The sequence below is a fragment of the Penicillium malachiteum genome, assembly GCF_028827825.1.
Source record: "Penicillium malachiteum strain IBT 17515 chromosome Unknown utg000005l:1.0-9002435.0:326005.0-9005861.0, whole genome shotgun sequence".
NCBI lineage: Eukaryota > Fungi > Ascomycota > Eurotiomycetes > Eurotiales > Aspergillaceae > Penicillium > Penicillium malachiteum.
Genome location: NW_026643099.1, coordinates 6,224,002 through 6,251,937, shown reverse-complemented (window position 1 = coordinate 6,251,937; position 27,936 = coordinate 6,224,002). Strand labels below are relative to the sequence as shown.

Here is a 27,936-nt window from a genome sequence, read left to right as displayed (position 1 = left end):
ATTCGGGCTTTATTTACGATGACAAATGCGTCCTGATGCAGGCCCCGCGCCACCTGGGCAGGTGGATGCCCACACTGCCAGGTGGATCTCAGATAAAAAAGCATACCAAAGTTATTTATAAGAGATTGAATATTTTTATCAAAAACTATCATCCGTGAGATTCTGATGGTATTTTTCTTGGCACGACCGGGTTGGCGCAGGTAGCATAGCGCCTAAGCACTTTTCTGCAGGCCTTCAGCAATGAGACCAGTCAGGAGGTTCACAGTTGTACTCCTTTTCAGCAATATCACAAAGGGTACATCGACTTCGAATGTGCGGAAAATATATGTTCGAAACTCAGCAGCCAACATAGAGTCCAAACCAAATTCACCCAGGGGTTTATCCGCTTCTAGCTGAGTCTTCGGCAGAAGGATGAGATTGGAGATCTTCTTCAGCACAACAGCTCGAAGTGCATCGAGAATAGATGCCGGATCTTGGCTATCACGCAGCGCTCGCGCAATATTTCCAGGGAGTTGCGCCGCCGTGCCATGCGTCTCCTTCTCGCTTGTCCCCGCGACCTGGCGTTCAAATGATGCAGTGAACAATGCACCTCGAGGATCGGCAAATATATGGTTGTCTCCCTCGAATCCCTGTTCTCTCTGCTTCTGAAGGCCGAAGAATTCCACTCCAGTGAGAATATGGCTGCCTGCTAGATTATCATACCGAGAGTCCCATGTGTGTGGTCTTTGGTTCATCATGGCCATATTCATGATCTGGATCAGTTCATCTTCATTGATGGGGTGAATTCCTTTCCGTTTCATAAGGGCCTCGATATCAGGGTGCTCGTGTAAATATCCCGCCTCCGAAATCATCCCATAGCCGATCGAGATGGCCGGCAGTCCGAGGTTGTTGCGATAGCGGGCGAAGGCATCTAAGAACGAGTTGGCAGCACAGTAATTGCTCTCGGTCGCCCCACCGACGGTTCCTGAGATAGACGAAGTCATGACAAAAAAGTCGAGTTGAGAATCCCGACCTTTGCTCAACGCATTGTGAAGATTCCAAGTCCCCTGAACCTTGGGGCCGAGAGTAGTGTTCCATGCGCTGTGCGTCATCTTACTCCAAAGAGCCTCACTGAGTGCCATAGCCGCCTGGATTACACCACCAATGGGAGACTCCGCTGCTTCCATGGCTCGTTCAACATCCTCATATCGACAGAGATCTCCGCGGATAATGGTGACATCGGCTCCTTGGGCGCGTAGATCATTGACTATGTTTCTTGCTTCAGGCCTATCGGAACCAGATCGACCCATGAATATGAACCGTCGAGCACCGCTAGACATCATCCACTTGGAAAGGCTGCGACCTAGTCCACCCAGGCATCCGACCATGATGTAGCACTTATGGGCACTGAAGGTAGTTCCATACTTCTTCGGAATCGCCCTTATCTTGAGGCTGGGATCCTGAAACGACACAGTAACTTTCCCTAGTCGCGTGCCTAAGGAGAAATGCCTGAACGCTTCGGTAATTTCCGAAGCCTCAAATGTCTTGATTGGGAAACAAGGCTCACAGGTCTTGGATCGCACTAGATTTAGACTCTCTTTAAGTAAAGATTTCCAGAGTTGGCGGAGGGCGGGTTTTGTGGAGAGATAGAGGTTGGACAGGTCAAATGCCATAAAGGAGACGTTGCGGCCGAACGTGGACATGTCTAGCATGCCATGATCAAGGATGTCACGTTTTCCAATTTCTATGAAACGGCTAAAATCGGCACATGCTTCAAAGCTGCTGCCCAGCAGGTCACCGGTGAGGGAGTTCAAAACCACGTCAACTCCCTGGCCAGAGGTGGCTTCCATAATGGCGGGAAGGAAGGATGAGTTGCGCGAGCTAAAAATGTGGGCTGGGTTGAGACCATGTTTCTCAACGAGAAACGACTTTTTCGATCCGTTCCTGACTGTGGCGAAAATCTATTGAGGGAGTCAGTCGATCGATCCAAACTTGATGCTGATAGATCTGCGTCTATATTACCTTGGCTCCGAGATGCTTCGCGTATTGGATTGCTGCAATTCCAACTCCCCCGGCAGCGGAATGTATCAGGACAGTCTAATTGAATCAGCATAACTCATATCTATATTTGGGGACGAAGTTGTGCTAGGAGGGAAAGAGAAGAGGTCCAGATGTGGTCGGCGAAGGTGATATCGACACATTAAGTGACAATACCACCCGATATATCAAAACATGAGAAAGCAATAGCGCTTACCTCTCCTGGCTGCAGATTCGCTCTATATTTCAGGGCGTAAATGACAGTCGAAAAAACGATCGGGATAGTGGAGCTCGTCTGAGGCGTTGTTTGTTAGCTTGTCTTTGCGTGGACGGTGAAGGTCTACTGCTTACCGTGAAATCCTCTTCGTTATTCAATTTTGACACGGCCCAGTGTGGTAAGCGTTCAACTGTTGCAAAATGACCAGGAGCCATTGACACCACACGATCACCAATCTTAAACTCGGAAAGGTTGTCGCCCACGGCAGTAACGACACCAGCACATTCACACGAACATGATGCATTCTTGGTGTCCACCTTGGCGCTGATAGCATAAAGATCCTATACCGTGTTAACGATGGCCCTTGAGTGAGTTTCTTTTTCTGATCATTTCACTCACCTTTGCGTTCATACCGACACTCTTTACGCTGATTTCCACATAATCTGGATGCAAAGGGGCTGAAAAGTCCTTCTGCACAAAATGGATCGTGTCCATCTGTCCCGGGTCTTTGATACTTAGCTCGCAACGTCCGAAAACCTCTAAAGGAAGATCAATCGTTTCTTTGTCCTGCTTGAGACGGAAGGTTTCGTTAAGACGCTCGTCCGGTTCCCAGCGAGATATATGGAGAACGCCGTCTCGTTGAGCGAATTCGAAGTCCGGTTCTGATTCATAAATTAGGCGGTTCGATACATTGATGATATTTTCCAGGGTTTCAGAACATGGCCCTGACTTCTCATCGACATCTAGAACCGCAAACTGAAGTGAGGGCTGTTCGAGCATGAGCGCTCGGGAGAGTCCTAGAACTGGCGCAAAGTCGGGTTTTTCTCTCTCAATGAGGCCACCATTGACGACCCATACTATTTTGGCTACACGCTCGGTAACACTTTTCAGTTGTTTCATTTCACACTCATCAATGCTTTTGAGGAGAGGTTGTTGCTGTTCCAAGGTAGATATGACGAGTGATCGATCCGGAACCGTAGCGAGGCTTACCTGGGACAAGTCAACGATATTGATGACAGACCCCCAATGTTCTTCGAACATGCTTTGAAGCTGTAGATCCAAGGGCGTCGCGTCGTTATTCCGAGTTAACTGCATCATTGTGAGAAACGGATGGTGAAGTGTCATCTGAAGAGAGCTTACCACGATGATCGGGGGTTTATCATCTTTTTTCTGGCTACTCAGGTCTTCTAGAGTCGCGACTGTAACAGAGGAATGGCCACTCCCTTTGATGACATTTTTCCAAGTGAGATCAATGCTGTGTGTATCCCCCATAATGATCAGCCTTGCTCCTGGTGAAAGCCTACTGGAAAGGGCCGGCGTCCAGAGATCAATCTATCACATATTAGTGACAAGTCAAATTTGCGAAGGGTCAAACATACCGAGGGAACGAGAACTATATCAAATTTTCTTTCTTGTGGAATCCCAGTTGGGCGCTCTGGGTTCTGCTCGTTTGCGGTTTCCGAGAAAACCTCAGTACCAACTAGATCGCCATTTGCAAATTCTCCACGATAATAAGTGTTATACCTTCTGCAAGAAGATTTAGCACGTAAAATCTCACAGACATACTCGGCGATTTCGGGTCGATTGCCAAGTTCGAGGATGTTGCTGTTACACCATTGGTGACAGGCCAAATCCAGAACACCAGCCAAGCGCAACATGTCTTCATCAGTGAATCTCTTCGACTCGTGGCTTCGCACAAATTGGTTCAGATATTTGGCAAGACCTGAGTTAGTTAGCGCGGAAAGATCCGGCTTCCATGCAGCTCTCACAACAGGATTGCGTTGCTGGGTGTCTTCCGCGTGCGTGTTCCCTTAGTACGCAATACAACGAGCCTGACTCATTCTTATCAAGACCTGGCCACACGAGCTAAACAACTCTGCATTGATTTTGACCGTTCCAAAGCCGACCCTCTCCGACTCGGTATCAATGCCCCATGGCTTGTTGGTATCCATGTCAAGGGCCGACGGGCCGGCAACGTAAACCGAGTCCATCGCGACAGGGACCGTAGCACGCAGGCTACTCACCCTGCCGCTAGTAGTCGCAACAAAGGCTGTTTGTAGCATTGCATCTATTGAGATCGGATGCGAAATGTACTGATCAGACTCCTCTCCGCGCTGGAGATGGGTAGTGGCTGCTGCTATCTGCGCTGTGCGTGTGCGATCTCGAAATATCTCCTCCATGACAGCAAACCGGGGCCCCCAATTGAGTCCTTCCTGAGTAAACTTGTCGTACCAAACACGAATCGCGTCTTGCTGCATGTTGGACCTGTCAAGTTTGATTTTTCGAGTTGTCCATGTTGGGGTTTCTACGATGCGCACAGCCGCGTTCATATGCGAAGTCGCCTGGGAATCACTGTCGATCGAGACGACAACAAATCTCCACCATTTATCCGAATTTGCTAGGTTGGAGATCTTCATGGGAGACATCTCGGAAAAGATCTCCACGGTTGGTCTCCGCTCGGCATCCATGTCGAGAGCTTTGACAAAGTTGAGATCACGAAGTTCCACGCCAGGACAATCTTTCAGTTGAAGGCCTGAGACTTGGCACATGGCTTCCACTGCCATTTCAATGTATGCTGCAGCGGGAAAAACCACCGAAGGTCCCAAACAATGATGCGTAAGCCATTCTGATTCGTTGAGGTTCAGGACATTTCGCCAGGTCACTCCTGCGGTACTGCCTCCAAACATTTGGGATCCGAGAAGATCATGCCGTGGATATTTGCGGTTACGGGACTCAATACTAGCGCGAGGCTCAGACCATAGAGTAGGATTGCCGTAATCCCAGGGATAAGCGGGCAAATCAACCAACACATTGGTCTGAGATCGACCATCAAAGATCTTGCGGTATTGAAGCTCATCATGTCCGTGCAAGAACAGCGAGCCAACGAGCTGGAGATTGGTCAACCAAGCATCCTGATGACGTATGAGAGATGAATCGTAAATATAGCGAGTGTTCTCCAATTTCGAGGCATTCTGTTTGATAGGAAGCTGTAAAGCTGAATGTGGTTCAAGTTCAACCAGATGGTAACTTCCACGTGTCAGGATATTTTGGATAGCTTCGTCAAATTGTACTAGAGATTCGAGGTTTGTCCGCCAGTGATTTGGTACTGCAGCTTGATCTTTCTTCACTGGCCCACCAGTCACAGTAGAAATCATCACCACTGATGGCTCTCTACAATGGGCGGAGCCATTTGCTTCCGCATAGCCATTCGCTTTGATATGGCCATTTGCTTTGGTGTCGCCGTTTTCCTGAGCGTGACCATTGCCCGCATTCCAATGGCGCTCAAGCAATGCCTCGTATCTCGACCCCAGAATCTTCATATGGTGCGAGTGGTATGCTTTGCCTTCAGTCTTCAATTTTCGAGCCCAGATGTCTTTCTCTTGGAGGATTTTGAGCAAGTCATCAACTGCAAGTGTATCTCCACTCACGGTAGTGCTTTCAGGTGAGTTCGCACATGCAACAGTAACAGACTCGCTCAATGCACACTCCTCGATTATCGTCTGAGCTTGATCTTTTCCAAGTCCAACTGCAGCCATTGATCCCTCGGTTGAGTCTTCAGCGACAGCAGCTCCGCGGAAATAAGCTGCAAGAATGGCTTGCCGGGCATCAATAGCGCCGGTCGCATATGCCGCTCCTATCTCGCCGGAGGAATGGCCCACCACCATCTCTGGTAGTGCACCCCAGTCTTTGAGAAGGTTCGTCAAAGCAACTTGCACTGCCGTGCACAGCGGCTGTGATATATCCGCGGCGTTAATGTTGTAGTTTTTATCGCCTTGCAGAAGGCCCTCCAGCGTCCAGACGGGTCGGACATCTTGATCAAGAGCTTGGAGGCAGGAGTCAAGGTAAGTAATGGTCTTTTTAAACACACGACTATGCCCTAGAAGCTCTCTGCCCATTCCAGCCCACTGTGCACCCTGTCCAGTGTAAACAAAGACCAGCGGGAATGGCCCTTCATTGTCAGATTCTCTCCACTTAAAGGTCTCCAGGTTGATGCCCTTGTTCAGACTCGCTTGAGATTCGATGAGAAAGCCACGTGTAGTCATCCTGGAGCGACGGCAGCTTAACGTGAAAGCCAGGTCATTGATTCGAACTTGTCGATCTGGGTCGGCTGCGAGACCGGCTAGGTTACTGGCCATTTGTCTGAGGGAAGTTTCAGATCGAGCCGAAAGAGGTAACAGATATAATTTATCTGCATCATCGTCTACGGTAGAATTTCGATGGATGCTGGCCAATGGGTCTGCCTGTACTGCTTCCAGAATAGCATGGCCATTTGAACCTCCAAAGCCGAACGAGTTGATTGAAGCTCGCGGGACCTGGCATGCCGGCCACGCTTGATTGGCAGTAACAATATCCACATTCCATTCCTTTAATTTGATACTCGGGTTTATGACCTTAACGCCAGCAGTTGCAGGGAGTAGCTTATTTTCGAGTGCAAGAGTGACTTTGATTAGGCTCGAAATACCACTTGCACCTTCACTGTGACCAAGGTTCGGCGTGATGCCCCCAATGAGAGTTGGTCTTCCCGTTCGATGACGAAAAACACCGGCTATGGCCTCAACCTCTATGGGATCTCCGACCTTGGTGCCGGTTCCATGCGCCTTTTACTGTCAGTATGGTGGTAACACAATAAGCATCTAGGGAAGCTTACCTCGACGTAATCTGTGTCAGTCAGATCCAGCCCCGCCCGACGATACGCTGCCCGAATGACAGCTTTTTGTCCCTCCACGCTAGGCTGGACAATTCCTGGAGTTCGACCATTACTGGGTGATATTATTAGAATTTTGCAAGCCCGCCGCTAGATTGAGAAACTCACCCGTTGACAGATGTTCCTCGAATGATCGAGCGAATCGGATCTCCATCCCTGATTGCATCACTGAACCTCTTCAGATACACAGCTGATACACCCTCCGCTCTGCCATATCCATTGGCCAATTCATCGAAGGTATGACACATCGAATCTGGCGATAAAATTCCTGCTTTCACAGCCATAATCTGTTGTTCCGGAGATTGAATGAGGTTTGCAGAAGCCACCACTGCCGCTTCACAGTCATGGGCATCCAGAGCCAAGCAGGCTGCATGTAGCGCATACAAGGATGACGAACAAGCTGTAACAACCACTTGAGATGGACCCCGCAGATCGAAGCAATGAGTGATACGATTCGCCAGCACGGTCAGCCCTGATCCCGTGGCACCGTATCGCGAAAAGCTCTCTGGATCTTTGTACTGCATGTTCAAGTAATCATTGGTAAAGTTGCCGATATAAACACCAGTATTTGAGCCTTGTGCCATTTCCAACGGAACACCCGCATTTTCCAACGCCTCATATGTGACTTCCAGAAGCTTCCTCTGTTGAGCGTCCATGGATGTGGCTTCGAGGTTGTTGATCCCGAAGAAGCCATTTTTGAAGGCTCGGATGTCCTCCTGGATGAAGTATCCTCCGGTGGAATTGATACTTCCTGGCCGTTCAGCATCGGGATGGTAATATGCTGCTGCATTATAGCGCTCCGAGGGAACTTTGCAATGACCAGTCTCATTCTTCACGAGCAATTCCCACAATTTGGATGGGATGAAGCTTTTCCTGGTAATCTGCATCCTAATCAAGAGGTCAGTACACTCAAGTGCTTCCAGATAGATCTGTGAATATTCAACACTCCTACCTATCCCCACGATTGCGATTGGTTCGCATTGGCCTGAGGGATTCGATGCCGGGTACGTCCGAGTCATTATAGCGCTCAAATTAAGGTGTGATATGGGGAATAAAAGATAAAAGAAAATTGAAAAGAAAAAAAAACAGTCTTCAAGTTCAAGTACCCGGAAATCCGACTGGTTTTCCACGGCTTAAGAAGCTCAAGAACCTTGCAAGCCTAGTATTTATATACTCCAGATGTCCGTGTAGGTGCAAATAATTAAGGTGTTCTCACTTGTGCACTAGCACCAATTCTTCCACTGGATGTGCCCACTTCCAAGGGTTGCGTGCACAGGACTTGTATCATGATTTTTATATTATTAGCATTGCCTGGTACGTGCAGTACTTACTAGTACGCTTTCATCATCCCAGTCCAAGCCTCGGATGGATTTGAGATTGATCTCCCCGGCAAATGCCCAGAACATTAAAATTGCCGCGTCCTCAAGGGGGATGTCTGCACTCAATGCAGCAGCAATTAAGAGGCTGGAGACTGGAGCTGCCCACGTCATCGCCCCTCCGAGTCTTCAGCTCACTATCGTTCCAAGTCATAATTCTCGAACTTGGAGGCCAGCACTAGCTAGCATGGGGTCTGAATTGTGGATAGACATGTAACTGTGAAGCTCTCAGTTTGCCAGCATCAGGTAGGAGTAGAATTTCACCCGCGGTATAGCTCAACGGGATCTTCATGTGGGGACGGCTGCCCAGGTGGGAATCAGATAGGTGGCGCGGCAGGATGTATAGGTCCTATAGAGTATAATGCATTTGGCCAATGCGTTTGACCCACAGTGCGAAGTAAACTAAGTGGAGTTTCGACACACTTGCGGTGACTTGCCCAGGTGGCCCGCTTAGCCCGCAGTAGAGTGTTCAAATATGCAGAGTAATATGTAGTGTGAAGGTCCTTATGTACAAGGGGTCGATCACTTCCAAGATGCGTAGCTGTTCGGAGTTCCAGGTGCCGACTGTGCAGGTAAATCTGTTCAAATGTTTGTAACAACATGTAATTAATCTTTCTGGCCCCAACAATAGGTTAAGCCCGAAGTCGGTGATCTTCAATTCTGCAGTATCTTGAACCAATGCAAAAATAAAGACATTGAGCCCCCATTGTCTCTTCTGCAGTTCTGATTGTTTCTATATTAAGTATTCGGCAATGTGTGCAGAATACCCACTGGTAATTTAGACCAAGTTGTTCCAAGTGATCTACCTAGGCAATGTCTTTGCGTTGGTCAACACCTTCCCCCGTCGATTTATTGGAATTGGCCTTCCCTTTCTGTTCAGGTTCTCAATCGTCTATTCATGCTCATACTGAGACTGTATTTAGTCCGGATTTGAGGAACTTGAATAGCTGTATACATATGTAAATATGTCTTCTACTACATCCGATGGCAGCCGACAGCCGGGACTCATCGTCTGTTGTGTCATAATGCTCATATTGGCTGTGACCTCAGTTGCCTTGCGCTGTTGGTCCATCTGGGGCTCGCGAACTCACAGGTTTGGTTTCGATGATGCATTTGCCATCATAACATTGGTACGTTCTGTCTGAATTTGGAGTAAAGAGATGTTTTCCCTTCTCCTGACTTAGAATATCATTTGATAACGTTTATAGCCTTTTATTATCGCCGAGTCAGCTCTCATATTTTACTGGATTTCTCTTGGTCTGGGTCGTCATTCAGCTACATTACCCATCAGCAATCAACTCGAAGGCCCAAAGATAATCTTTGCTGCCGCCTTTATATAGGATGCATGCATTACTTTCCCCAAACTATCGGTGCTTTGCTTCTATCATCGCGTTTTCAAGCGAGGAGGCACTTGGGTCCGTCCTGTTCTCTGGGTCGTAGGAGCTCTTTGTGTTGGCTGGCTGATCGGGTCATGGTTTGCAACTGTCTTCCAGTGCACGCCAGTTCGTGCTTCCTGGGAAACCGTTGCTGGCTCAACATGTGTCAAACAGTGGAAATTCTTCACTGGGACTGCTGTGCCCAATGGAATCCTGGACGTGACGATTCTGATAATCCCCTTGCCACTACTCTGGTCACTGCAAATGACCAGACCAAAGAAGTTCATGCTTACCGGCATGTCTATTTGCGGTCACTCGTAAGTACTTCCAACAAACCATGAGTTGTATTTTACAGAAATGGAAGAGTTTTCTGACAGCAATTCATGCCTTAGAGTGGTTGTTGTGTCTATTGGTCGCCTCATTACTCTCCTCAAGGCGGGGTCCTCTTTAGAATCCGATCTAACCTGGTCTACCATCGATTATATCTGTTGGGTGCAGTGTGAAGGCCCGGTCTCTCTCATGTCTGTCTGCCTCCCTAATATTATGGAGCTTGGACGCCGTCTCAGGCAACAATGGACAAAAAATACCACTGGACGTTCATTCTCGTTATCGGCAACCAAGAAAACTGCGTCGGACTTGCTAGGTGGCAAGCAATCACTTTATTCCCTCGAAGACGATAGAGAAACTATTCTCAAAGGTCATCGCTCAGGAACCCCGAGCGTGTATCACATTAACACCACTACTAGTTTCGAAGTAACACGACTCGGATCAGTGTCGGAATGGAACTCTACTGTCTAATGGACCAGGGTTGCAAGTTATTTTTCTTTCTTAGCTCGCATTCGACCTGTGGTTTATGTTTCAAGTTGCTCGTTGTTCATGATGACTTGCCTGTACGGTTTTTTCTCCAGTGATTTTTTGTTTTAACTAGTATTTTGATATTGATAGATCTACATACTAATATAACCGATGATGTTTGACAATGATGATTGATACTTTTTACCCTATGCTCAACTTGAAGGTCAATAACGCCTGCAGTTGCTGTCCAGGTATCAAGCTAGGTTTATCTACAGAGTAGGCATGCAAGTCAAATTAATACTGTTTGTAGTTAACGGTTCTCCTTTGACTCTTTCTCGCCAAAGTCGGAGTTTATAATTCAACAATGAAGTACTATGATGTTCTTGTATGCACAACTCACACCTTTCTCTGGGCTCAATTCGAGTGATGACCATCATGCATGGTATTGTAACGGCCCCCATGGGGCCCATGGGAGCCAAAGAACATATCGCATAGATCGACAGGAGCTCTGCTGGATCTAGTAAGCTCGATGCCGATCTGAGCTGATTGATTCCCTGGCAGGTTTAGGTATGCGGGTCCTAGTGGGCCGGTTGGTGCTTCGCGGTAGTGGGCACTGGTGGCGGCGGTGGCTGCGGGACTTCCCGCTAGTTGGTCATACGTGTATCTCATCTTTGCACTTGATACACCGATTCCAAGGTTCTTTCGCGGCTAAGGTCTTTCTCATGTTATCGACATATTATATTTCTGCTTGTGGCTAGCTTGTAGCTCCACAGGGGTTGCGTCACATTCAGCCCTTACCAGTTATTTTACTTGGTCTTGTTGGGGTCCGCTCGTTACCTATGGTAGTGCCTGCAAGGTCACCAATTGAGATATTGCATCATACATATTATCCTACTCCACTCGATATTAAGGATATGTATGTGATTCACTGAACGCATGCGGGATTTTACCGAGGTACTCAGGCCTCAACCGAAAGTTGAAACGGCGAACATATCCACCACTGATCGGGTGATTTTTGGCCCCAAGGAACTAAATTCGACACTGTTCCTGGAGCCAAGTCATCCTTGAAAAGTAAATCTTTATTCCTTAGTTTCTTATTTTAATCTCTCGCTATGACCATCAGAATATCCGTTCTCCATCCACCTAGCAATCACTCACTCACTCAACATGCCCTGGACACCAACCACCTCAGGCTTCACCCGACCTCTTGGCCCTAATGAAGTTTTCATAAAGCTGGTCAGTGACCCTGGCCACGCACTTGGCCGTGAGCACTGGGCGGTCAATTATACAGCCACAATCAGCCCCCGCGGTATATTTACGGCCTTGTCGGATTCGCCAGATCTGCTACCAACTTTGATGCGCTACAGCTGGTTACATCTTCGTTTCCAGCACCCCAGTCTAGCTGCGCACGTGGAATCCCCAACGTTATCTATAAAGTTCCTGGCTCGACCGATGCTCTTAATGAATGGGCCTCGCAGACCTTCGTAGTCAAGGCTGATGCCCCGTCTGCCGACGATGTGATTTCCACCATTGCACCCGCTGCTGATGCCCAGCTGTACTATATCCCCCAGTCAAGCGAGCTGCTTCTGCATACTGCACACTGGCGTATGGATGGAGTCAGTGGCATGCTCCTTCTCGGCCAGCTAGTGGATCTGATGACCTCGCACGCCGACACCCTTCTCTCGGGAAAGCTGCCAGACCCATTCGAGGCGTTTGACTGGGGATCGGAGTCTGTACGGCTGTCACCGTCAGTCGAGGAAGCCGGCAATATGCCCCTCACAGCAACCGAGGAGCATAAAGCCATCGCTCACGGGGCAGTTGGCACTTTTGCTCTGGCAGCGGGTGCTCTCGGAGTCCCCTATACCGGGGATGCCTCAACATTACCCTCCGGCACACGAGCCGCGAAGCTGAAACTATCGCCTCGCATGACAGCCGATGCCAGGGCCGCTGCAAAATCCCGTGGTGTTGACATTACCTCTGCCGTTCATGCCAGTCTAGCTGCCGTCAACTTCCGACGCGCGATCCCTGAGCATCAGGGCCGGCACTATACCAGCACCATTAAACAGTCACTTCGACCTTATCTGCCGGAACCATACTCGACCCCTACAGCCGCAGCAGCTCTCTTCACGAGCGGCTGGCTGGTTAGAGTTGATGCCTCGGGAACCTGGGATGAGAATGCCCGCGTGTATCAGGCGGAGTATGCAAAGGGTATCAGCAAATAGTATGTCCAGGCGCACCGCGAGTATGCATCTACTTTGGTCGATGTGATTAAGAACTTGCCCACTCCGACTGAGCCGCCTAGTGATATGGATATTAGCAGTATGGGAATCATGGAAAAATATCTGAACCCCGAATATGGAACTCCGGAACGTGGGTTTAGTATCTTGAATGCTGGTGTAGGTGTGAAAATGCTCACGCGTCAAGGTGTGGTCTTTGTTTGGACATTCCGTGATCAGTTGACGTTGCGTTTGGTGTACAATGAGGCTTTCCACACCCCGGAGCAGATGAATGAATTTTTGAAGGATGTTCAGGGAGACCTTTTGAGAGAATTGGAGGTGACTGAATAGAGACTCGAAATTGAGCTTCCAGTATCAAATACTGAAGAATTTAAAGTACAGCACTGTACAATACCCAGGTAGCCTCCAGGGCTTTCGGGCTGTTCGATCATAAACGACAGCTTCATCTATTTCATATCTACTACCTCCGAGCCTCAAACCTGGGAAGAGCTAGTAGTTAAAAGATACAAATTTAAGTTGCTCATTATATTTTTGACAGATATTTGACTAGGTAGAGTAGAATTTGTGAGATGAGACCTCATGTGTACAATCACATCCACAGGGTATGCATTTCGGCAAAACAAAGAACTCCGAGTCATCCTGAATCGGACCTGCAAATGTAGATTCCTTTTTTTTCTTACCAGATAATCTGTGGCAAAAAGCTGAGCTAAATATACTAATTATTCATTGATGAGGTTCAAAGATATTGGGCTGAGTTTGGAATTCAAGTTCTTTGAATATGGAATAATGGCTGATATCCCAGCTTTCATTGATCAAATGAGGCGTGAATTCCTAGACAGGTTCTATAGTACTATATAGCCCCAGGCCATCTGTCACTCTTAGTAGTGCTTTCTGAAGATCTTGACTGTAGTAACTCATATTTTGCAGAACTATGTCTTGGACAGCAACACTTCCTTTCCGCGAAAAAAAAACCACATCACTCTCCACTTTGGCATCAACCCAGTCCCTCATCCCAACCTGAACATCCACCCACCCAGACTCAGGACAGGTCTCCAACACCCAAAGTTGGGGGCAAAGAGGGATACCTCAAAGTTCTCCCATTAACTGATCGATCCCAAAATTCTGACGCCACTGTTTCTGTCGTTAGTCCCACATCACGGGTCAAAGGTTTTGGGGACTTGGATAATGTGAGCTCCAGCGGAATCTCTATAGTAGAGACACACGTTGAAGGTGAAGCTTATGATGTCGTGATTGGAGGTATTGAAAAGGTTCCCGGCGGATCTGTATACGAGAAACAGCTCAACTTCCGCAATAAGCATGATCGTGTTGTGAAACTCTTACTCAACGAACCTCGTGGCTGGTGTGGGAAAAATGCGGTATTCCTTCTCGACCCCATTGATCCCAAAGCAGGTCACTGTCTTATCTTTGCGAGATATGATGAATACATCCCCTTCTCCGTCTCGGGAATCATCTCTGCAGTCAAGGTTTTGGCAGATGGTTCTCATCCTGGAGGCCAACAATTACGTTCTCGCGACATCTATCTTTTTGAGACTATTGCTGGTCGGATTATGGCAGATGTTGATTACAAGGTTGTGGATAACCGACAAGTGTGTAACCGTGTGACAGTCTACGGGGTGCCATCCTTTGTCTTTGAATTAGATTACGAGGTTGAGGTGCCTCACTTTGGAACCATCTCAGTCGATATCGCTTACGGTGGCGTGTTCTGTGCCTTTGTTGAGGTTGAATCGATCGGATTAAAGAACAATGAAAACCACGATAAGCTATTGATGGAGGCTGGCGAGTTAATCCAAAAGGCTATTCAGCAATCTCGATCTGATATTATTCATCCCAAGAATAACTCCATTCGAGGCATCACCAACGTTGTGTTTGTTGAGTCTATCGAGCCGGATAGAGAGGATCGTTTTGGTACTAGTACTACGGTTGTGACGCCAGGTAGAATAAATCGCAGTCCCTCGGGAACGTCGCTGAGTGCTTGGCTTGCGGTCTTGTACAGTCGTGGTGAAATCGATAATGAACCCCTGCGGAGCTATACCGTCGATGGTAGGGAGATGGCTGGAAGTGTTCATAGTGAGTGTGAGGTTGGTAGTTATACCGGCATTAACCCTTACATTTGGGGGTCGGCCTGGGTTACCGCTGTAAAGCATGTTGTAATGGACCCGAATGATCCTTTGACAAAGGGACTCCCTAAAAAAGAAGAAGATAAGCCAGCAATCATTGGGCTGGGTATCGAGATGGAGGGATAGGAAGTACCTCAGGCTAGGATCTGAACGGTGCCTAGCAAACGATACTTAGGAACCTTGGAATGTTTTTTTCGGGAAGTTTACTGATCAGAATGGAGAAGAATACATACTCGGTCTGAAATCTTTGTAGAACAACCTCAATTTGATCTGAATTAATTAAACTAGTACGAAGTAACCTTTTACCTCATCTCGTAAGCCATTCCTTCTTATCAGACCCAAGAGGCTTTGGCATAATATCCCATCCAACCTTCACGCCTTCAATATGAGCAGAATGCCGAACGGCAGTCATCTCCCCAAAACCAGTAGGACGGGTTTCAAGATACTCAGATGGAACGTCACTTATAGATGTGTAATCTGGAGTCTGGAAGCCAGACTTTCCTTCCAACTGTCCGAGAGAGCGGAGGTACTTCATCACACCACCAAGAGACACATTGACTTCCCAAGAGCCTCCTTCTGTGGCCTGTTTATACAATGCCGCCATAATGCCAGACGCCAGAAAATATCCCGCAGCATGATCGAGAGCTTGACACGGCATGGGGTGTGCCGGATCCCCGGCACCGAAATGTTCGGCTTCGGAAACATTCATACCTGAGCAGGTCTGCACAAGAGAGTCAAAGCCGCGATTCTTGTTCCAGGGGCCATCTGGCCCGTATGCTGACATATTTGCACAGATAATTCCTCGATGAGAGAACCGTTTTACCAGATCCTCAGGAGATAGGCCACGCGACGCAAGACTGCCTGGTCTATACCCTTGAACGAAAACATGAGCATCTTCGAGGAGCTCGGATATCACTTCATTTCCTTGATCGGTTTCCAGATTTGTCTGGATGGTCCGTTTTCCACGACCAAAGTCACGGTCTATGGATGGAAGATCAGGTAAGGTTGGACTTGTAACCCACAGCACATCAGCACCATGTGCAGCCAATGTCTTCCCAGATAGAGGAGCAGCAATAACACGAGAGAACTCAAGAACCCGCAGACCCCGAAGACATTTATCTGCATTTGGAAACTGCAAGCCTTGGGGCAGACCGACAGGGCCATCACTCAATTTTCGAAGAAGAATGGGAAAGTCCGCCACGGCGCGAGCTTGAGCGAGAACATCCCATTGGATATAGCTGCGCAGCGCAGATATAACCAGATTCGAATCGAAGGCAGCTGATTCCAAATCAACCGATCGCCATTCTGAGATCTTCGCGGCAACCTCCTCGCGATCCGCATCGGGTGAACAGCCCAAGAGCTTCTTCGTTCCATTGCAATGATTTGGGAAATTGTCATGTACACGAACGTATCCATCTGCTGTCTTATGAAGCCCACCAATAGGTCCCCACGCGGACAGGGGAGGCTTGTTGTCTATAACATACAATCGCTCAGATTTGAACTCGATAACTGCATGTTCTAATCCGACGGACACAGCGGGTGTGGGGATTTTGTTTCGGTGAGCATGGATTTGGGCTGCAAGCAATGCAGATAGCCCGATCGATGCTTGGGCTAGATGACCAATCTTGAATGACGATGGAAGCCCCAGTCCTTCTCCTGGGAGTGATAAATGGTGGAGGGTTTCGTTCGGCAGGTCAAGGCCCCTCCAGATATACTCCACACTATCCTTCGCTGAGAAGGTGGAACGGTCTTTGAAAGAGAGGTTTTTGTTCCTGATAGGTTGAAGTGTGAGATTCAAGGTACTAAGCTCCGCCATTATGATCAAGTTGACCAATTTTGAGCGAGGAATGAAAGCGATTCTCGGTTACTACTAGATAGTATCCAAGAATCCAAGATTTTATAAGTTGTAACCACACGATTTATAGTACCGAGGTTCATAGCCGGGCGGTGCGCCGCTCCACTGCCGCTTCCATGAATCCGAGAAATCGAGCAAAATAGGCAAAATGTCAAAACAGAGCTATATCATTCAATTCAAGTTCTGGAATCTTGCTCATTTTTGATCATAGCATAGACATCTGGGCGCATTCACAGGTACAGTTGGATCAAGTTGGATCAAATAGTCAATGGGCAAACTTTGCGTACATAATTCTGTGAACCCCGGACTGTGAGACTTCAAATGTTTGAATTCGTCCATCTACTAGTAGTCTCAGGCTCCAGCACTTGAGGGCTGTATAATATTCCAAGAATTATGCAGAGCTATTTTCTTCTTCTTCTGGGATTGTTGATGATAGTAGCTGGTTATCCCATTTTGAAACCCATTCTATCGGTTCATCCTTGGGATGTTGAGACTCTTTCGTCGAGTAAGATTGACTACTAGACTGTAGTCGAAGGAGTTCTGTCAAGGCATTTCCCGAGAAGTATAGGAACAGGCCCACGGTGACGCCTGTGATTAGGGCACCCGTCACAAAATACAAGAACGCCTGATACAGATTAGCTCATGTGAGAATAACACAGCCCCTCAGCCCACATACCTCGAATTTGATTATAAGTGCCAGTGGTAATGAAGCTATCCAAAGGAATCCCCGAAGAAGATAGAGCAAGGGGGGTCACCAGCAAGTGAAGAAGTGCAAACACCCAAGAAAATGTGTACGATAGTGTGCTGGCAAATATTCCAAAGGCTACCGAAAGGCCATTTAAGACCAAGCTTGTCATCATATATAGGATATATACAGAATCCTGATAGCTTTGGGACTGAAGAACAGCTTTGGTCTGGCTAAAGGGGAAAATCCGGGGAACCCGAGTTATCTCCGGAAACCCTAAGCCCTAATATCCCAATTTGGCATATTGCCCGTCATCAGCTTGAACCTTCAAGACTATGTATCGCGACTCTCACCCCCGAGGTCCGAATTTAGTCAACTTTCTGCGGTCTCACATATCATGTGGCCCGTTTTTGACCGATTTTACATCTGAGCTTTCAATCACTTTCCTGATCCTTCCATTCCTCAACCTCCTCAACCCACCCACCGTCGTTCGCAAACTCTCTACCTACCCCGCCTTCAATGGGCAACAACCCTTCTAAGGGCCCTGTCGGCGATGTGCCGTCGAGCCATCATGTCTCCAATGCTGCAACAGAACGCAAGGTAGTTCGCCGAACTTCCCAACATACCATCCCAACTACCAAAGCCACCGCCGCAGACCCATCAGCGTCCCGTGAGACTGCCGCTGGCCACTCCGCAACTTACCAAGGCTCAGCCCAACATCGGCTTCAAGGTCGAAGTACCGCTGGATCACCAAAACCGATAAGTAGACCTGAAAGGCCTGAAGGAGTGCGAAGTGAGACACCACAGCGAAGGGAGGTTTCTTCCCCAGATCCCTCGAATCCTGTAAAGGTGCCAATTTCACGCCATGCCGCGGGGCGAGATCCTGTGGCACCTTCGGGTCCGCCGCACAACTCCTACTATAGCGCCTCGACTCATATGCAACGACCTCCACGCATGCCGCTTCCTATTGCTGATTCGACTACCATTCCTGGGTCACCGATCATTGGGCCCGAGGATTCGCATATCCAATCCATGCCTGCGGACCGACTACTGGATGAGCACATGGAGGCATCCCATTACAGCAATGCAACCCTGGATGGTGATGAGCTGGTTGATGAGCTCCAGCCATTTGGTGTTGGTAAAGCTGTCCCTACTTTAATTGAGTGGAAAGGTCCCGGCGAGAAGGTCTACGTAACTGGAACGTTTGTCAACTGGGAGAAGAAATTCAAGTTACACAGAAGGTATGGAGACCGCTCATTCTTTGTTGGATATAGACTATAAAGGGCAGAGTGACTAATCTTTCACAGTGAGAGTAACCCTGAAATCATGTCGGCAACGTTAAACCTGCGACCTGGCACACATCATTTGAAGTTCCTTATCGATGGTGAAATGCGAGCTTCAGATAATCTCCCAACGGCTGTCGATTTTACTAACCACTTGGTAAACTACATCGAAATCAGCGCGAATGATGCTAATGACAAATCATCTGTTTCATCGGGAGTTCGACCATCGCAAACCACTCATGATAGTTCCAAGGAACGGTCATCAGAAGAAACTGATGACGAGCCACCGAAGAAGGAGGAAGCCGCAGAGGAGGTTCCTCTGGGTGATTTTGGCAGTGCTATTCCTCAATTCCTCGCCGACCTGGACAAAGAAGAAGATAGCCCGGCATACTTACAAGCTGCAAATGTCATTGGTGATACCCCGACTCCACCTAGTCTCCCTCTATTCCTGGGTAAATCTATTCTCAACAGCACTACACCCACCAAAGATGACAGCAGCGTTTTGAATTATCCCAACCATACGGTCTTGAATCACCTTGCGACGAGTAGCATTAAGAACGGAGTTCTTGCTACTAGTGTTACGACCAGATACAAACGAAAGGTAAGATACTCTTGGTCCTTGCATCTGGATAATTCATCATTCTGACCAAAACATAGTATGTCACAAGTATCTTGTACAAACCTACTGGTGACATCACCGGGGAGTAAACAAAATCCACGTACAAGGTGTGGCTTGTCCTTTATTCTACAAATTCAGCCTCGGGGTACATGGCTCGATTCGACCTCTCTTCGAGACCCCAAAAATCCACATATTTTAATGCACCGACCTTGGTGGCATTCCTGGGCTGCAAATGGCCATACAGTTTTCAGTCCGCAACGGCCAGAGCTCGTGTCTGGATTCATACATTCCAGTCGATTACTATTCCAATTTCAACCCTCAATAACGAACAGAGTCACCACTACTGCATGAATTACTTTAAAGATGTTGCTCCATGGCTGTCCAGAAAGGCGTGTTGGAGTTGTTATTAGTCTAAAGACCCGATTTATTTCATGACCGCGCAGGCGCGCGCTTCAATTTTTGAATTCTTCTGTGCTTATACATTTACTCTCATAGTGATTTAATGACTTGAAATACACAATGAGATTTATCAGATTTAGAACATTTTGAGTACTGGGTCATGCTAGAACAGGGTCTGTTTTGGTCTATATGAATGTCCGGTAATAAAATTCGTAACACATAATCTTCATCAGATCCAACTATTGGTCGTTTAATCTCGCCAGTCCACGAAGACTTCATCTGTCCGGAATCGCTGCGTGCAGGTAGATTCCTTCAGTGGGGTCGTGAAGCCTGTCTTAAATGCCATCATACCGGCCTGAGCAATCATGACACCGTTATCAATGCAATAACGCTCATCTGTAGCGAACACAGAGCCGCCTCGGTCCCGCGCCATAATCCCCATCATCTCTTGCAATCGCTCGTTGGAACCCACACCACCAACAATAAGGACTTGCTTGGATCCTACGTGCGCCATGGCTCGCTCGGTAATCTCCACTAGCATGGCATACACAGTCTCCTGAAGTGAGAAGCATAAGTCTGCGCGAGTAGGCTTCGCATCGGGATCTTGTTCCCCTTGCTGTTCCTGATTGATTCTCTCATCATCTAATCTCGCCTGCTCCTCGCCGTTCAATCCCAAAGAAACAGCCAAGGCATCAACCGCAGCCAGAATTCCAGAGAATGAACAATCCATACCCTTAACGATGTATGGAAGCTCTACCAGTCGGCAACCCTTCTTGGCTAATTGCTCAATATTGTACCCAGGGAATGGGTCATTTGGAATGTAAAGTGTGCGAGCAAATCGGTCCAAACAGTTTCCCACCGCAATATCGAGTGTCTCGCCAAAGATACGGTATCGTTTTGAGCTGTATGCAATTACCTGTGTGTTTCCACCAGAGACATAAAGAACGACGGGGTTTTCGGCTCCAGTGATAAGGCGGCCCATTTCAATATCTGGAAAGCGAAATCATAGGGTTAGCTTCTATTATCCACCCAATATACAACGAAAGGCATTGTATGACTCCATTTGCAAAAACAATATGAATCTTACGTCCAACACAGTGATTCACACCAACCAATGGCTTTCCCCATAGCAGACTCATCATGCGTGCCGCCATAACCACGCTTTGAAGCGGGGCACCCATGCCAGGACCTTGGGTGAAGCAGATACAGCTTACATCCTTAACACGGATGCGTGCTTCCTTCATAGCATCCTTGACCATCTTGACAACCCATGTTCGGTGGTGACGTGCAACATCTTTGGGCAGAAAACCCTCGCCAGGCGGGGAATTATAGGTGTGTCGAACATTTGCGAGGATCTGCGGGGCACTGCCATCTTCGGGATACGACATGATCCCGATAGCCACCTTATTGGCAGACCCTTCCATTCCGATGGCAATCATGATTGAATAGATCAGAGTTTATTTGACTCGTGAAGTTAAAGATCAAGAGTTCAATGAAGCTTTCCAACCTTGTGGTGGTGGTTTTTCCTTATCGTTATCGGTCCTTAAGCGGCTCCCGTTTCTCCGAAAACAAAGTACAACTTCATCTACTTCTTCTTTCCTCTTCCCCTCTCTAGCTCTATTTGCCACTTCCCTCTTGTCCATTCCATTGGATTTCTTGAGAGTGGATTAGGTCTTGTATATACTTGACTCTTTGTATAACAATTCTCTCCCTTTCGCTTTTCTTTTCTCCCCTTTCCTCCTCATAGCCAGACTGCTTCACAATGTCTTCTTCAACCCACTTCCAAGACCCTCCGAGCTTTCAGCAACAGTCCAACGAGTTTGTCTATTGGTTAGAGTCCAATCCAGGTGTCAAAGTCAATCCAAAGATCCTTCTGGCAGATCTAAGATCTACTGGAGCTGGACGAGGAGTCGGTAAGCTTGCCCCAAGACCCCCACCATACACCACACAACGAATGAATACAACTGCCCCCGAAAAAAAAAGATTGCCATAAATCCACACATCTTCTAACTTTCTACCTTTATTTGATCATTGCAGTTGCTCGAGTCAACATTACCGAGGGCGAAGAGCTATTTTCCATCCCCGTTCCCTGATTATCGCTGTCCCAAACTCAGACTTGAAAGGTCTGCTGCCGCAAGATGTTGAGTCTCTTGGCCCATGGCTATCACTGATGTTGGTTATGCTTTATGAATATTTGCGTGGCCCCCAGTCTCGATGGGCGCCCTATTTCCGAGTTTTGCCTTCCCGCTTTGATACTCTTATGTTCTGGTCGGAGGCTGAGCTGAAGGAAATGCAGGCTAGTGCCATTGTTGACAAGATTGGCAAGCAAGGTGCCGATCAGTCTATTATTGACTCCATTGCGCCTATTGTCAGGGCTAATCCGGCACTATTCCCACCTGTCAATGGACTCGCATCGTATGATGATGATGCTGGTACTGCCGCTTTACTGGAGATGGCCCATATTATGGGATCTTTGATCATGGCTTATGCTTTCGATATTGAAAAGGCTGAAGATGATGAGGAAGAAGTTGGTGATGACGATGAGAGCTACATGACCGATGAGGAGGATGAGCAGCTTCCCAAGGGAATGGTTCCGCTTGCTGATCTTCTCAATGCTGATGCCGATCGGAACAATGTAAGCATCGGACAAATTGGCAACTACATCATCATTTTACTAAATGTGTTCCTCAGGCACGTCTTTACCAGGAGGAGGAGTGTTTGGTCATGAAGGCCATCAAGCCAATTCACGAAGGAGAAGAGATCTTCAACGATTATGGTGAAATCCCCCGTGCCGATCTGCTCCGCCGATACGGCTATGTCACCAACAACTACGCCGTGTACGACGTTATCGAGTTATCTCTGGGCGATGTTTGCCAGTCAGTCGGCCTTCCCAACAGCGATGTGGAATCTCAACCCAGAGTAGGTCACGCCATGTTACCACATGCACATGTGGCATGACTTGCACGAAATAGGCAAATATGGAGACCCATACTAACGTGTTAAATAGCTCCAACTGCTCGAGGAACATGACCTCCTCGAAGATGGATATGTGATTCCCAGACCATCTGCTAATGCTACTCTGCAAGATATCCTTCCTGCAGAGCTCGTTATCTTGCTTACTACACTCACACTCTCCCCTGAAGAGTTCGAGCAGCGTCAAACAAAGAACAGACCTCCCAAGCCTTCTATGGATGCGAACCAAGCTGGTTTGCTTTACAAGATCTTGCAGTCTAAGCAAGCACAATACGCCACTTCTCTTGCCGAAGATATCAACCTTCTTTCTGGACTTCTTCCGCCTAATGCTCCCGATGCCCTGGAGGGTCCAGCTCGTCGACACAAAATGGCTTTGCAAGTGCGCCTCGGCGAGAAGGAGGTCCTGCGTGCTCTCCTAGCGATGCTCGAGTCCCAGGCCTCAAATGGATCTCTGAAACGATCTGCCAATGGCGATGATTACGATTCCCGCCAAAGCAAGTTGGCCCGTGTATGATTTACTGGAACTGGAACCTATCGGCCCACGTCTCTACAATTCGGATGAGCATGATATCTCATCCTCGACGATACTCTATACAAAAGTTTTTATGGCGACTGCATTTCTCGCGAAAAAAATGATTACATTTGGGTTAGATTTTTCGAAGTTTCTTTTCTCTTTTTCCCCCGTTCCTCCTTTCCCTTGAAAATGCAGGCATCATAACTTCGAGTCGTCCATCATACAAAAAATATCAGCCCGCCCATTTTCAGCCGCGCACGCTTCCCCGGTTTTGAAGAATGAAAAGAAAAAAAATATGTACATTAACAAATGCAGACATCGGTTGATCATGGTTTGGATATCTTAATGAAACCCGCAGCAATCGTCGATATCGATATCGTGCATCGATATTGGAGTTAAAAGAGGTGTGAGATAATGGAAAGATGGGAGGAAGGTGTGCGGGATAAAAAGAAGAACGCAGAAAAGCACAAGGCAGGGCTCCATCAAATCCCTTCGCCGCCAGCGGAGTCGTGAAAACGTGAGAGGGGGTAATAAAACTACAAGGGTGGAAGAATGTCGAGTGGTGACGAAAGGATGGAGGAGAATAACAGCAACACGAAACGCCCGCCAAATGCTGGAAACAATACGAAACGGAGGAGAATTGGGTGGATCAGGCTTCAGAAGGCGCAGCCACTGCACTGGGGGCGGGAGGTGCTCCCTGGTTCCCAGATTGATCGCTTTGCAATCTTCGTTGAGCCTGGACCTGAGCTGCTTGAGCTTGCGCCTGCGCATGAGCTTGAGCAGCCGCTACTGCGGCTTGTTCGCGCACTTTCGCCATGGTCATGGCACGATGCTGCATGATTTGGACATTAAATGTCTCTAATTCATAAATGGGTTCCTCATCAGAATCTTCCTGGTCGAACTTGAATCGATCAGTCTTGATGGGGTCCATTTCGATTTTACAGCGTGCCGCGAAATTGCGACGATCAATCATTAACCGGCCTCCTCGTCCAACACGTCGGCGGAATGATGGCATCTTATTCGGTTCCTCGTCTAACACCATCCCCCGAGAGGCAAGTTTAAGTTTGTCTCGAGAGAAGATGGGGCTAGTGACATCTAATGAGGTGTCCATCATATCGCCAGAAGAGTCGGATGATGGAGGGGTGGGTAACTGCGCAGTGAATGCAGGGCGGAATGCAGCTGCATCGAATGTCCTTTCGGGAGATGGAGAAAGTGGCGCACGGGTATGATCGACATATCCTTCGTTCCACTTGATGTGCTTGGCAATATTCGTTTTGATATCGCGCAAGATCTCGTTCTCCTTCTCTGCTTGGACATCCTCCAGCAGCTGCAAATCCTCTGCACCTTGAAGGCCTGCTCTGGGCGGCAAGCGCAGTTGAGGAGGATTGGGACGTTGACCAGTGGTTGGTTCCACCTTCTTCTTGGGCTGTGATGCGCTGAGTCAGTATGTGTCAAATCCACAGCAAAGTGAACATCAATGCTTACCTTTTGGTTGACCAGATCCTCGTCGTCGTCCTTGATGTTCAGCTTGCGCTTCATCTCCTTTACCTCGGCGCGCTGCAAGAACAGTGTTCGCTCCATGATGAGCATCTCCTTTCGGGCTACTTCTCGTTGACGCACCAATGCGACCATCTGCCGAGCATCCTCAAGCTCTTTACGCAGTCGGCGCAGCTTTTCAGCACTTTGGGCGTCACGGCCACGGGTTTTACGGATCTGGCGCACTTCACGTCGTCGGAAACAAACGTAAGGGTCACTATCGTCGGTGTCTTGGCCAGTTTCAAACTAAATATCAAAATGCAGTTAGCGATGCCGCTCTTTTTGACCAGATGGATCGGAAACTGCACGCGATTACTCACCTTGAGGCTTGGCTCCAGGGTATTGTTACTACCCTCTGCCATTCGACGCGACGTCCAGTGGGGATAGATCTCCTTTGCAAAGCGCTTCACAGCTTCCTCTACGGCGGCATCCATGGCCTCCTTCATCTCTGCGAAGGTCAACACCGGTGGACTATCAACCGCGGCATATGGCTGCTTGGCTTGCGCCGTCTCCTCGAAGAAGTTCATTGTGGCCTCAAAATTATCCTCCGAGCACTGATTAGACGCATCTCGCTTCTGATTAAGGATCTTGAGAAAGACATCATCTTCCTCGGTCATGTTGTAAAGACATCCACAGCAGTCCTCGACCGTGGCCGAGGAGCGGATGTATGTCGCAGGCTGCGAGAAGAGTGGGGGGTAGAGTTCGTCATAGCGCAAGTTGCTGAGGATGGTTTCGGGGGTGGGAATGTGGGCGTCGTTGACTTTACCCTGTGCGGTGAGGTTGATGGCAACTTGCAAGTGAAATTCCTATGATACACGCGTAAGAATTAGCGTGGTGAAATTTTCGTGTCGCTTTGGCGATGATGTCACGTGATATACAAGGATTTTGAGGCTAAAAACTGTGGCTAGGGAGAAAGTGGATGAGGGCGGGGTGGATTTGATGACTCACCGATTCTTCAGCTTTTTCGACACCAGTTTCGATTTGCTGATGGCTTTGAATGTCCTCATCTAAGACATCGATGTCCTCTTCGCGAACGATGGGGATGGAGGCCTTAGAGGTGAGCTTTTTGGGGCGCGTCCGGCCCAGGCCCCCGTACCGAGTCATAGCGTCGGGGCGGGCAAAAGGCCAACGACCATGGGGGTTTGAGGGGGTAAAATGAGGATCAATGTAAAGCTGAGATCATGCGCCTTCTCGTAGTCGTATTTTGGAGATGAAATTCGGATGGGAAGGGGGAGGTATCGACGGCAGAAAACAGGCGGCTCTGGGGCAGGCGGTTGGGTTGACGTTGCAATGTCACCCGGTGATGGCCTGTTTTGGGCGGGCGCACGGGCTCAGGGGCTCGCTTGCTGGTCTGTTTCGGGTTAGTGCGGGGCTGGGCATTATCAGATTCATATCAACCCGTCGCTCCTTCCCTTAATGAATCTCTTGGTTTCCCCAGATATTTTTATTTTTTTTTCTTTATTCCTGATTCAGTTGATCTTATCACCTGATCTATCTCATCTTTCTTCAACTTCTTAAATTTCTCTCTCTCCACTTAATCTACCTCCACTCCCCCACCTTATCTCACTTCCAAAATAATGGAGTCTACTGCCCAACCCAACACCGCTGCCATGCAAAGCGCTCATGCTCGACGAGGTTCGGTGGGAACCTCTCAACTTTTCGATAACATCGTCTCCACCTCCAACTGTACGTACCTTCTACGGTCGGAGAATTTCACGTCCCAGATGAAATGCAAGCGCAAAAGGAAACATGGGCTGACAGCTGGGCGGGGTAAACAGTCAACCGGGATGAAGTTGACCGACTACGCAAGCGATTTATGAAGCTGGACAAGGTGCGATCTGGATCACCCATGTTATGATTGTGGTCTTGACTAACTCTAATTCTTCTGCATAGGATGCTTCCGGTACTATTGACCGCGACGAGTTCCTTTCCCTTCCTCAGGTCTCCTCCAACCCTCTGGCCACCAGGTTCGTCCAAACATACGTCATATCATACTTTTTCTCACCTCTTTCTGACAATGCCTCTCTATTAGAATGATCGCAATCTTCGACGAGGACGGTGGTGGCGATGTCGATTTCCAAGAATTCGTGACCGGCCTCTCGGCTTTCAGTTCCAAGGGTAACAAGGAGGAGAAGCTGCGCTTTGCTTTCAAGGTCTACGATATTGATCGCGATGGCTACATTTCCAACGGCGAGCTGTTCATTGTTCTGAAGATGATGGTAGGAAATAACTTGAAGGATATCCAGCTACAGCAGATTGTGGATAAGACTATTATGGAAGCCGATAAGGATGGTGATGGAAAGATTAGCTTTGAGGAGTTCACTGAGATGGTTGAGAGTACCGATGTGAACCTGAGCATGACTCTGAGTATGTTTGATTCCCCCTCACCTGGAAATTCTTTTTTCGCAATATATAATTGTAGGTGGGACAGATTGGGTGCTGACATGCCTTGCAGATCAAATATAATGGGTGATCTTCTCTCTTCCCCTCTCCCTCTCGGCTCTGTCCGGGACTTCTTATCATGCGATCTCTTACTTGTCTCCCATATACCTTTTCTTTCCTGTTTTGGTTCAATCTCCGGTACTCCGCCTTTCAATTTGGAAAGCCGTGGAGGAGTACACGATTATGACATGACTCTTATGATCAGCGACGTGTGTGATTTTTTGTAGTTTAGTGGTTTTCTCTCCGAATGCGCCTGGGAAAGGAAAAGGTCGTGGGACCTCGGACGGGGAGATAAAACCTTGCTCCCCTATGGAATATGAAACACTTGAAACCAATCAACCCCCCATGTGTCCTGTGCTCCATCTGATACACCTCTCATACACCCGAGTCAGATCTCAGCCTCCTCCGCGAACTCCTCGGACCAACCTCTTTCCGTCCTGACTGCAACGTGGTCCACAACAACCGGGAAGTGCAGCTGTAATCCCAATTCTGCCACTGTACAAGACCCCTCGGAAGGACAGTGGCACCGACTCGTCTTGTAATTGTTCTCCCCGATTTGGTTTTATTTTCAGTCTGTTTTCGCCTTCACTTTTTGTTATTCTCTTCAATTTTGATTTATTTTTTGATTTATTTTTGCCATCGTTCTCTTCAGGCGTCAGTGCTATATTTGGTAGGTTGTCAGCTGACAGGGTTGGCACGAGCTTGAACAGCCCAGGTGGCTAAGTGGCTAGGTGACCATAATTCGTTTCTACTTAAATACGGATGTAATT

At 48.1% G+C, this 27,936-nt stretch overlaps 11 protein-coding genes across 11 annotated transcripts; 6 read left to right on the top strand and 5 right to left on the bottom strand.

Annotated features, from left to right (window-relative positions):
* Positions 1–212: 212 nt before the first annotated feature.
* On the bottom strand, positions 213–7,919 carry N7483_012319 (type I polyketide synthase; the record flags this gene model as incomplete). Its single annotated transcript, XM_057095746.1, has 12 exons — positions 213–1,940; positions 2,002–2,076; positions 2,234–2,311; positions 2,368–2,574; positions 2,633–3,322; positions 3,374–3,565; positions 3,613–3,760; positions 3,800–4,043; positions 4,095–6,831; positions 6,882–6,993; positions 7,047–7,826; positions 7,891–7,919. 12 exons carry the CDS (start codon positions 7,917–7,919, stop codon positions 213–215), a joined length of 7,020 nt encoding a protein of 2,339 aa, XP_056941717.1.
* A 1,360-nt stretch (positions 7,920–9,279) lies between these two features.
* Positions 9,280–10,488, top strand: N7483_012318 (uncharacterized protein; the record flags this gene model as incomplete). Its single annotated transcript, XM_057095745.1, has 3 exons — positions 9,280–9,444; positions 9,655–10,007; positions 10,083–10,488. The coding sequence occupies 3 exons, from the start codon at positions 9,280–9,282 to the stop codon at positions 10,486–10,488; spliced, it is 924 nt and encodes a 307-aa protein (XP_056941716.1).
* Positions 10,489–10,899: 411 nt separating this feature from the next.
* On the bottom strand, positions 10,900–11,154 carry N7483_012317 (uncharacterized protein; the record flags this gene model as incomplete). Its single annotated transcript, XM_057095744.1, has 1 exon — positions 10,900–11,154. One exon carries the CDS (start codon positions 11,152–11,154, stop codon positions 10,900–10,902), a length of 255 nt encoding a protein of 84 aa, XP_056941715.1.
* Positions 11,155–11,652: 498 nt separating this feature from the next.
* N7483_012316 (uncharacterized protein) lies at positions 11,653–13,052 on the top strand (the record flags this gene model as incomplete). The annotated part of the gene is made up of 3 exons (XM_057095743.1): positions 11,653–11,763; positions 11,787–12,668; positions 12,717–13,052. The coding sequence occupies 3 exons, from the start codon at positions 11,653–11,655 to the stop codon at positions 13,050–13,052; spliced, it is 1,329 nt and encodes a 442-aa protein (XP_056941714.1).
* Positions 13,053–13,508: 456 nt separating this feature from the next.
* N7483_012315 (uncharacterized protein) lies at positions 13,509–14,986 on the top strand (the record flags this gene model as incomplete). The annotated part of the gene is made up of 2 exons (XM_057095742.1): positions 13,509–13,545; positions 13,650–14,986. The coding sequence occupies 2 exons, from the start codon at positions 13,509–13,511 to the stop codon at positions 14,984–14,986; spliced, it is 1,374 nt and encodes a 457-aa protein (XP_056941713.1).
* Positions 14,987–15,167: 181 nt separating this feature from the next.
* Positions 15,168–16,676, bottom strand: N7483_012314 (CAIB/BAIF family enzyme; the record flags this gene model as incomplete). The annotated part of the gene is made up of 1 exon (XM_057095741.1): positions 15,168–16,676. One exon carries the CDS (start codon positions 16,674–16,676, stop codon positions 15,168–15,170), a length of 1,509 nt encoding a protein of 502 aa, XP_056941712.1.
* A 1,243-nt stretch (positions 16,677–17,919) lies between these two features.
* N7483_012313 (putative Snf1 kinase complex beta-subunit Gal83) lies at positions 17,920–19,391 on the top strand (the record flags this gene model as incomplete). Its single annotated transcript, XM_057095740.1, has 3 exons — positions 17,920–18,641; positions 18,708–19,284; positions 19,341–19,391. 3 exons carry the CDS (start codon positions 17,920–17,922, stop codon positions 19,389–19,391), a joined length of 1,350 nt encoding a protein of 449 aa, XP_056941711.1.
* Positions 19,392–19,951: 560 nt separating this feature from the next.
* kae1 (O-sialoglycoprotein endopeptidase) lies at positions 19,952–21,140 on the bottom strand (the record flags this gene model as incomplete). Its single annotated transcript, XM_057095739.1, has 2 exons — positions 19,952–20,691; positions 20,789–21,140. The coding sequence occupies 2 exons, from the start codon at positions 21,138–21,140 to the stop codon at positions 19,952–19,954; spliced, it is 1,092 nt and encodes a 363-aa protein (XP_056941710.1).
* Positions 21,141–21,463: 323 nt separating this feature from the next.
* Positions 21,464–23,188, top strand: N7483_012311 (ribosomal lysine N-methyltransferase; the record flags this gene model as incomplete). The annotated part of the gene is made up of 4 exons (XM_057095738.1): positions 21,464–21,614; positions 21,762–22,336; positions 22,393–22,620; positions 22,709–23,188. 4 exons carry the CDS (start codon positions 21,464–21,466, stop codon positions 23,186–23,188), a joined length of 1,434 nt encoding a protein of 477 aa, XP_056941709.1.
* A 649-nt stretch (positions 23,189–23,837) lies between these two features.
* Positions 23,838–25,828, bottom strand: N7483_012310 (uncharacterized protein; the record flags this gene model as incomplete). Its single annotated transcript, XM_057095737.1, has 4 exons — positions 23,838–24,614; positions 24,674–24,970; positions 25,045–25,530; positions 25,673–25,828. 4 exons carry the CDS (start codon positions 25,826–25,828, stop codon positions 23,838–23,840), a joined length of 1,716 nt encoding a protein of 571 aa, XP_056941708.1.
* Positions 25,829–26,301: 473 nt separating this feature from the next.
* On the top strand, positions 26,302–27,190 carry cnaB (calcineurin regulatory subunit B; the record flags this gene model as incomplete). The annotated part of the gene is made up of 5 exons (XM_057095736.1): positions 26,302–26,410; positions 26,503–26,555; positions 26,618–26,691; positions 26,757–27,091; positions 27,180–27,190. 5 exons carry the CDS (start codon positions 26,302–26,304, stop codon positions 27,188–27,190), a joined length of 582 nt encoding a protein of 193 aa, XP_056941707.1.
* Between the last annotated feature and the right edge of the window lie 746 nt (positions 27,191–27,936).